The sequence below is a fragment of the Quercus lobata genome, chromosome 7 (genome assembly GCF_001633185.2).
Source record: "Quercus lobata isolate SW786 chromosome 7, ValleyOak3.0 Primary Assembly, whole genome shotgun sequence".
Lineage (NCBI taxonomy): Eukaryota > Viridiplantae > Streptophyta > Magnoliopsida > Fagales > Fagaceae > Quercus > Quercus lobata.
In genome coordinates this window covers 29,833,706-29,844,022 of record NC_044910.1, presented here as the reverse complement: position 1 = coordinate 29,844,022, position 10,317 = coordinate 29,833,706, and the positions used below count along the sequence as shown (strand labels likewise).

At 38.5% G+C, this 10,317-nt stretch overlaps 1 protein-coding gene across 1 annotated transcript; it reads right to left on the bottom strand.

Moving 5' to 3' along the window:
- Window positions 1–5,629: 5,629 nt before the first annotated feature.
- Window positions 5,630–8,219, bottom strand: LOC115953737. The gene is made up of 3 exons (XM_031071502.1): window positions 7,375–8,219; window positions 6,628–7,173; window positions 5,630–5,871 (listed from the first exon to the last, which is right to left on the bottom strand). Exons 1-3 carry the CDS (start codon window positions 8,206–8,208, stop codon window positions 5,761–5,763), a joined length of 1,491 nt encoding a protein of 496 aa, XP_030927362.1. The 5' UTR covers window positions 8,209–8,219; the 3' UTR covers window positions 5,630–5,760.
- Window positions 8,220–10,317: the final 2,098 nt, after the last annotated feature.

The window sequence follows — 10,317 nt, the reverse complement described above, 5'->3', positions numbered from 1 at the left end:
GAAATTTGCCTGCCGTTACGCCGAATGCGCACTTTCCCGGATTGAGTTTCATGTTGTAGGATCGAAGCGTACCGAATTTTTCCTTAAGATCTTCCAAGTGGTCTTCCTGCTTCCGGCTCTTCACCAGCGTGTCGTCGACATAGACTTGGACATTCCTCCCGATTTGCTGTGCGAACATCTTGTTCATTAGCCTTTGGTATGTTGCCCCCGCATTCTTCAGGCCGAATGACATTACTTTGTAACAGAATAGTCCTTGGCTGGTTACGAACGAAGTCTTCTCCTGATCGGCCTCGTGTATGCGGATCTGGTTATAACCCGAGAAAGCGTCCATGAAGCTTAGTAATTGGTGTTGAGCCGTCGAGTCTACTAGGACGTCGACTCTTGGAAGGGGATAGCTATCTTTAGGGCACGCTTTGTTAAGATCGGTGAAATCCACGCACATCCGCCACTTGCCGCTCGCTTTCTTCACCATTACCACATTCGCCAGCCAATCGGGATAGTAGACTTCCCTGATGAAGCTTGCCTTTTGGAGTTTGCGGACCTCTTCTGCTATTGCTTGGTCTCGTTCCGGTGCGAACACTCTCTTCTTTTGTCGGACGGGTGGAAATGAGGGCAATACATTCAATTTGTGTACCATGACCGAGGGATCGATTCCTGGCATATCGTCATGGCTCCAGGCGAACAGATCCTTATTGCTCCTCAAGAAAGCTACGAGCTCTTGACGGATTGCGGGTTTGGCAAGCGTTCCGATCTTGGTTGTTCTGTCCGGATTGGAACTGTCAAGAGTTATCTCCTCAGCTTCTCTGTGGGCTCTGCCATCGGTCGGTGCTCTTCTGTGTTCAAGGCCTGGATTTGGTCTTGCATCTCCATCATAGCTACGTAGCATTCTCGTGCGGCAACTTGACTTCCGCGTAGCTCTCCTATCCCATACTCCGTTGGAAACTTGATCATTAGGTGGTAAGTTGATGTTACCGCCTTCCACGAGTTGAGCGTAGGTCGTCCAAGAATAGCATTGTAGGCGGACGAGCAATCGACCACCAAGAATGTCACGTTCCTGGTGATTTGTTGGGGGTAATCTCCTATTGTCACCGGTAACGTTACCGAGCCCAAAGGGAATACCCTACTCCCTCTGAAACCAACGAGCGGGGCGTTTGTCGGTATCAGCTGCTCCCTATCAATCCTCATTTGCTGGAATGCTGGATAGTACAAGATATCAGCCGAGCTGCCGTTGTCGATCAACACTCGGTGCACGTTGTAGTCTCCTGTCCGCATGCTGACGACGAGGGCATCGTCGTGTGGATGGTGTAGACGCCGTGCATCCTCTTCCGAGAACCCAACAACAGGGCTTTCTCTTTTTGCTATCTTTGGCACTGTGCCCGCCAACTGGACATTCTGTACCATCCGAAGGTATGTTTTGCGAGCCTTTTTTGACGATCCGGCCGCAGCAGTTCCACCGATTATCATTCTTATGTCCCCTAATGGGGGTCTTGGTCGCTCGTCTTCTCGGCGGGGGTGTTGTTCTTGTGGGGGTTGATCCGTTCTCCCCTTGTTGACGAACTTCTGCAGCTTCCCTTGTCGGATAAGGGCTTCGATTTGTTGCTTCAAGTCGTAGCAATCGGCCGTGTCGTGGCCGTGGTCACGATGGAAGCGGCAATATTTGTCTCTGGGCCTTTTGCTGGGATCACTCTTCAACTTTCCTGGGAACGTCAGGGACCCTTCGTCCTTAATCTGCATTAGGACTTGGTCTATCAGCGCGGTTAACGGGGTGAAACTTGTGAACCTTCCGCCTGTGGGTTTTGGACGTCTGTCCTCCCTTCGGTCTCCCATCCTTCCTTTCTTCTGCCCCTGGTCCTGTCGGGGATCCTCTTGTCTGTCTCTTTTCTTGGGTCTATCTTATCGGGCTAATAGCGCGTCTTCAGCGTTCATATATTTGGTGGCCCTGTAAAGCACCTCCGACATGGTCTTAGGGTCGTTTTTGTATAGGGAGAACAAAAACTTACCCCCCTTCAGCCCATTCGTGAATGCTGCTACCAATATCTTGTCGTCGGCTTCGTCGATTGAGAGCGCTTCCTTATTGAAGCGTGATATGTAGGCCCGCAACGTCTCCTCCTCTCGCTGCTTGATATTCATTAAGCAAGCCGTGGATTTTCTATACCGATGTCCTCCGATGAAGTGCGTAGTAAATTGAGCACTTAGTTCCTTGAAGGTGCTGATGGAGTTGGGTGCTAGCCGGCTGAACCAAATCCTTGCTGCGCCCTTTAGGGTTGTAGGAAAGGCCCTGCACATAATCGTGTCTGCCACTCCCTGAAGGTGCATCAGGGTCTTGAAGGTCTCTAGGTGATCTAGAGGGTCCTTGACTCCGTCATAACTATCCATATTTGGCATGCGGAACTTATTCGGCAGGGGGAAGGAGTTGACGGTTGTCGTGAATGGCGAGTCAGTCCGGTTGACAAGGTCGTCAAGATCACTTGACACTCGCCCCTTGAGAGCGTTCATCATTACATCCATCTGTTCCTTAATCGCCTGCATCTCTGCGATGACGGATTGTGGAGCCGTATCCGTCAGGGAAGGGATGTTAATGTCTCGTCGCACTGGTCTGCTCGGGGCGTTACTCTCCTGTGGCCCGTCCTGATTTCTCCTTTCAGCGCTTGTCCCTTCTTGATCCGCTCCTTGGTTATTGACCGCCGCATTCTTTTGGTTCAGCTGCTCTTCTAGGTCGTGGTTTTGTTTGGTGAGGCGCTCCACGGCTGCGACGAGCGTCCTGACCTGTTTCTCAAGGGCAGTCGTAGGGGCTTCTTCTTCTTGAACGTCATTCGTGGTTGCCATTGAGCGAGTGAGTACCATGTAACTCTTTTGTCTAGGAAGCGATGAAGTGCTACACCCTCTTCCCACAGACGGCGCCAACTGATGACGTTGAAAATTGTCACCAATAGGTCACACCGTACTCGCGACTCAAAGCGAACCTGCACAACAAGAACGGTTGAAAGAAAACCTTTAGAGAGCACCGGTGTGGTGCCGGCCTAACACTCTCCGAAGGTCAAGTCAGAATTCGTCTGTTCACTTCTAGAGCGCTAGAGAGGGTCAATTAATCTTACCTTGATTTGCGAGAATATTAGTCCTTTTATAGTGATGGAGAGTTGGCCTTTCTTCTTGACCTCCAGATCTTTCCAATGTGGAACTCTAATACAAATTCTCCAAAGTATGGTGAGCAAGGATTTCCCTTTTTGGATCTTGGGCCCTTTCTAAGCGATAGAGATTCCGGATCATGGGCCCTTACCATGTCCGTCAGCGATGGGCCTTCAAAGCGTGTGGGACCATCTTTACACAGGCCCAACAGTTCCAATCCGTCAGGACCATTAAGGTAGGCCCATCAGGCTCTATATTTTATCATCTTCAAATCCCAAAGTATAATAAATGCTCTAAATTAACCCTTACCCAAAAAATAGAAGAGTCTCTAAGCACGCGCGTGTTCAGAGACTATCCATTATAATTGGGTTGGGTTGGGTTTGGGTTAGAAGCAGTTAGTTAAATGAGTTTCAATGAGTGAATGAGTTTTATATACCTAACCCAATTATGTCCACCCCAAACTCACCCATTTGACACCCGTGGTTCTTATAAAACACCCTTAATGTAGTGTTCTTTCTTCTCACATTTAAGATGGTTCTACCATAAATTTAATTGGTCGAAGCACTATGGATTATCTTGGCAAAAAATCAATGGTGAGCATAGTGTCTATATTAAATCAATATTGTAAGCTCTACATTAAGAAATAGGCTTTTGGAGGAGAAGTTTATGTTTTATCCGCCCATAGTGTATGGTCCCTATGCAGGTCTATTGGGCCTAAAAGTTGTCCAGTTCGGTATTCATTTTTTTCCTTACCCACTTCACATGACAACTACACAGTCTACACTGACAAGACTAGGCCGAAGACCCACCCCAAAGACTCTAGTTGTTTTTTTAGTTTTTCTTTCCCCCTCTCTCTGTCTATCCCTTTCCCTTGTACATTTAAATAACATTGTGACTAACATATAAATGCTAATAACCGCGTTCTTGCCAGTGTATCAAAGGCCACCACCTAACCTTAATATTGGACTACCTCTCCTTTCCTTGATCTTATTGAAGTGCTCGCTGGTAATTTCCTTGGCATATGAGCTATCATTTTTTCTGTGGTCATGTTTTCAGTATGCAAATCCAGAAAAAAAAAAAAAAAATGTACATACTCAACACACTTGTACATATATATGTATATTTGCATACTTCTTCTTGTGGTTATTAAGCTTGCTTTCTTATCTTTTGTTTGTAAAAAATATATTTGCTTTTAATCCGAGTTTTTTTTTTTCTTGGATGTGATAGGATCGTTATTTACATTTTGTAATTTAAATGACTTCATTTTTCTTTTAATCATGAGGAGGGTTTTTTACTTATTTTTTTTCGTGTGGGCTTAGGCCATATTTCCATGGCCTCGACAACATTGTTATTTATACATTTTGTGAAACTCTATCAAAAAAAAAAAAAAAAAAAACTTCTTTTTTTCTTAATAAACAAAATCCAGAGGAGGGTTTCTCCATGTGGGCTTAGGCCATACTTCAATGGACCCAACAGGATTGTCATTTACATTTCCTCATCTATTTTTTTTTTTTTTTTTTTTTTTTTTTTTTTTTGAGGAACACATTTCCTTATTTAATTGTCATCATTTTCTTTTAAATTCTGAGGGTTTTTTTTTTTTTTTAAACAATATTTTTTTCATGTAGGTTTAGGCCATTTTTCCATTGACGTGGGCTAAGTGAATATTTTCCATGGCACAACAAGTTTGTTATTTACATTATGACGTGTAATTAAATGCCAACTTTTGTCTGTTATATCCTCAAGAGGTATTTTTTATGTGGGTTTAGGTCATATTTTCCATGGAGCCGAAAAGTTCATTATTTGCATCCTAACACATGCGCATGCTTGACGTGTGTGTCTATATATATATATATATATATTTGTGTTACTGTTCTCAAATAGCATGTCATGCATATTTTTTAATGAATATTTATCTTAAGTTTTTGTAATATCTTATTTTTTAAAAATTAATATTTGACTATACTCTATTTTTATTAAAGAAATGACGTAATAGTAATTTTGTTATAAAAAAAAAATATTATTTTCCATTTATTTGATTTTTTTTTAGAGAGAGTTTCAATTTATGGTGTCCGCTCCTCATGATAGTTCTTTATCATCAAACAAAAACACCAATTAGTTTTTGGTATAGGCGGAGGATTAAATCCCAAATCTCTTATTTAACCATCATAAATTTTACCAGTTGAGCTAACTAAAACTCGCATTTGATTATTTCTATTCAACAACCAAAGCAAATAATTTTTCATTTTGATCCCTTTCTTTACAAATATCAAAACAATAGAGAAATAAATATTTAATTAATTTCCATTTATTCCTGTGATCGATTCCATTTCTTATAAACTCTCAAACATAATGTTTTACGTTAAATACGTGTTTTGCATAATATTCTCCATGGAAAAAAAAGAGTAACATATAATATAGCCTATATAGGTGTCGTGGAAAATATAAAATAGAAAACTCAATATAGTTTCAAAACATAGAATATTGCTAAATTTTTTTAGGACAAAAGGCTAGAATTCCATCTACATGGCCATCAGGAATTGGACTCAATGCTTGTCTTCAGTCATTGTCTTGGCACTTCAAAGAGTCAAAAGTATTTCACTATCTTCAATACGTGTTGACATATTCTTCTATCATCTATGGAGGAGTTACACTCTCAAATTGATTGCAGCTTCTAATGTTGACCTGAATCCCGCTTTCTACCCCGTCTGAACCGTCGACGACCTCGCAGCATTGCCTACGTGGTGCCTGCTCATTAGACACTCATTCAATCAATCTCCATATGTGTTAGTCAATAGGCACTAATTTTTCTTTTGTGTAACAGTATAAGTAGGTCATAAATCGACTAGTAGAGATAAATTTCCACAAAATCAAACCAGACTATTCAAAGTCTAACTCATCATATTTTGCACCGATTGCGCATAGAAAGTAGCACTAAACAACAACTTTGCAGAGAACCTTCGTTTTCTCAAGAAAATTTTCTAGAGTTTGTTTTTTTAAGGGAATTTTCTAGAGATTTTGAAAAGAAAAGCAATTTCTTCTCTTTGTTAAATAGAGAAAATATAAATGTCTAAGTAACACTTCCCAATTAGGTTCTACATAGAACAAGCTATACTAAGGAAACCAGCTAATCATTTAATCAATAAAACATGATTAGGCAGAGGTCCTCCAAATACAGAGGTCTACTAAAGAATTTAACTATGAAAATCATCTCAAGGGCTCACCAAATCAATATGCAATTGATAAATTAAACCATTTATCCAATTTACTTGCTAAACTCCAACTTCTAACAGTCTAATTTTTTTTATTCATAGTAAATTCATTTTTATATGAAGCTATCATTCACATTATTTATATTATGTATCAATTATAACAATTATTTCAATTTGAGTCCTCAAAACATTTGATTTGTTTTGGAGTGTATGTGCAAAATTGTGTTGATTAAAGTGTGTACAAAAAACTCCCCTCATTCTGAAACGCACTCATAGAAACAAAAGTATTCACCTGATTCCACAAGTCAGGGTTGAAACTTGAAGCCGAGACGTTGAAAGATGGAACAATCAAGGCAGAAGCGTAGTCAACACGGCCGCACCCAATTTCCGAGTCTTCAACATGCCTTTTATACGTTGTGAGTGATTGACTCACACCAACTCTCTGAACCCGATCCAAGTAATACAAAACCGGTTTTTTACATTGGTCTGTACTGACTGGCCGTGTATTAAACGTGAAGGGCTTTTCACTCGAGGTCCTAAACGTCTGAAATGTCAGAAATGCAGTTTCGAGCTCCTTAGCCGTTATCAACGATGGATATAATTGGACGATGTAACCCCAAGAAACCGACACAGACCAATTGCGTTTCAAGTCGTAACAGAAACTCTGTTGCAGGGTTCGACTTGGGTCCACATTATAAGCACTGATTAGCTTCTTGAACGAGTCGAGCTGAGTCAGGTTCGGAAATAGTGTCTGGATAGAGTCTAGGTGGTGCAGGGTCACCAATGGTGCTAAAGGGTGTGCAGCTAATAAACCATATGGGTTCCCTTTTATGTCAACCTGTAATTAATAGATGTTCAATCCTAAAATAGTAGGGGCCAAAAATTATATCTCTAAGTATCGAAATCAAGACATAATTGCATAGTCAAAAAACCAATAGCTCAACTGACTAGTAAGATGTTTTCAATGGAGATATCCACAATTGAAATTAAAGATGTAATTGCATAAACATCGTGTAAAGGGAAAGGGAAAGAAAGATACCTGATGAAAACCAAGCTCTTTGGTGAGTGGTACGCCAATCTCACTCAAACAAGCTTGGATCTTTTGATCAGAGCCGTACAAATTCGCGTAACGATCAATGCACCCATCTAAAATCCTAACAAGCTTGGCGGCCAAAGGATAACTAATGGCGAATCCACCGCCTCCATAGGCCATTTTGTAAGAGAATACAACATCTTGTTCCACACTCTCTGAATTCCCTCCGATATAATACATCTGATTATGATCATATTTCGATAACACAGTAAGCAAGTTTTCAGTGAAAAAAACTGTATCATCGTCACCCATCACGAACCACCTCACGTTGTTTAACCCCAACTCAAAGCTTTCTTTCACAATACGGGCAAGCCGAACCGCCGAACGCGAACCATACCAGCATGTGTACTTGAACCTAGATATGTCACCGGAGACTTTGTACGGTGGTGAGGTCTTAGGCCAAGTAAAATTGTCTGGAGGCTTCTCATCGAGCCAAACGAAGCCGCGAGTTATGTTAGGCTTCCACCATAGCTCAGTGTAATTCTTGCGCTTGTTCCATGTCTTGGTCGACCCTGCGATGCCAAACACGATATGGGATATGTTTGTATTTTCGTACTCCGTGGTGATATTACTGTTAGTGAATTTCTGGTTCACGATCATTCGACGGCAGTGGGGGCAACCCTGTGTTTGGCTTGTGAAAGCAAAGTAGAAGATAAAGGAGATGGATGCGATGGTGCAAAAGAGATAAAAGGCACATGTAGAGATGACTCTGATTGTTGGGATAACCAGGAACTTCCATGCTTTGAAGGGGTCGTGAATTATTACTCTTGTACTAGACATCTCTCTCTACAGTGGGAAATGATCAATTCCGATAAAAACAAACACTACTCTCAAGAAAATATATATTATGAGGGTGAAGAAGAAAAAGGGGGATTTTTTATTTGGAATAGAAGTCAATCCCTCAAGAATTGCTTAGCAGTTGAAGCACATGCTAGTTTGTTGCCAGAAACGTTTCCCTTCGAAAAAGGGCAGGATAAATGCTACTCATCTCTATTTAATATGTTGAATAAATATTCTGTACACACTATTTTTTTTTTAGATTAAATTGCAATTTACACATTTGTAATTTTAGATAATTTTGATTTTGTTCTAAAAATTTCAAAATTTGGATACATATTTTTAGTGAGCGTTTGGATCACGTCCACGTTTGGACGTTTTGCATTTCAGCCCTTTTTTTTTTGGACCAGCGCCTGGTGCATTGTTCATGGGACATGAACAGCGCATCAAGACATATGAACAGTATTTTTTAGTGTGAACAGTAACCAGAAATTATTTTTTTTATTGTTTTCAGTTTTCAGTTTCTAGTTTTTAGCAAAATAAACGGTATTCAAATGCACCCTTGATAATACTACCTTGTAACTCCATGCATATGCATTGATACACTTAAAGATATACAATAAGATACATAATACAATTTCTATATATATGATTTAAATACTATTGATAGTCATTTTTATATTTTGTTAACTGTTTAAAAAAAATTTGTCAGTATATTATTAGGTAAAAAATATAAATTGTATATGTCTTTTAAAAAAAAAAAAATTATTGTGAAGCACATATTTTTTTACAACTCATTTATTCTAGATTCAGTGATTTTTGTACTTAATAACTTACTTTGATGAATATTTATGATGTGGTCCTACCTTTGATTCTTAAATTAAGAAATAAAACTTTTTAAGAATAAATAATTTATGACACTGCAAAATTTGAACTCTAATTTGAAATTATAATTTGAGTTTCTCTCAACTCTATCTATATATATATATATATATATATAGATATATAGGGTGTGTTTGGATAGAACTTATTTTGCTGAAACTGAAAACTGAAAACTGAAAATACTGTAGCAAAATAATTTTTAAATGTGTGAATAGTATTATGGAACCCATTTTTAATGAAAAAGTTGCTGAAAAGTGTAATTTGTGGGTCCATAAACAGTGCACAAATACACTGTTCACGGACAAAAAGTCAACAAGTGCGGCTAAAAAAAAAAAAAACAGCTGAAATGTAGGAAAGGCTAAACGTAGACGCAGAAGCTGAATACAAATACACACATAGACTAGAGTGATCCTCACTTCTTTTAATTCTAACTTTTTTGCTGTCATTCCACTTTTTTCTGCCATTTATCTTTATTTTTTGGTCCCATAGTTAAACCTAATATTCAAACTTCAATTACTTTTCTGATATGGGTTATAATCCTTTTAACTAATGTTCAAACTTCAATTACTTTTCTGATATGGTTTATAATCCTTTTAAGTATAAATAATAGTTTGTATTTATTTGGTAATTTTTATTTTTAACTTCTTTTCTCTCATCTTTTTTTTAAAACATAAAAAATCTATGGATTTTTTTTTTTCCAAAACTGTTATTTGAAAAATCCAATAAATAAGGAACCAGATACCGCTGCACCTAATCGTAACATTGATGTTCCTGTGTGGACTGGACTCCTCTTCTTCTCCTTCCTTTTTTTTTTTTTTTTTTTGTTAATAAAAAATTGTTTTTTCTGGGTCAAATCAATAATTCTAACTTTTGTACTGCCACTCTACTTTTGTCTGCCACTTAAACTTTTTTTTCTTTGTCCTATAGTTGAAGCCGATGTTGAATTTTCTTTTAATTAGTTAGGGCAGTATTTATAAGTCACGTGTTTGATGTGGAAAAAAAAGTACTGTAATAATTAAGGTTAATTCTAGTTTTTATTTGTATTATAGCATAAAGATATGAATTATTTAATTTTTAAAATATATAAAGATTTATATTAATTAAAAGAGATATTAATTTTAAGAATTTTGATAATTATATCGTTAAAAAGTTAACCTCATTCGTTTAAGAATTTTGATCAACCACAAAGTTAAGGTGGTTATTTAACATATAAATATTTATTTAACTATA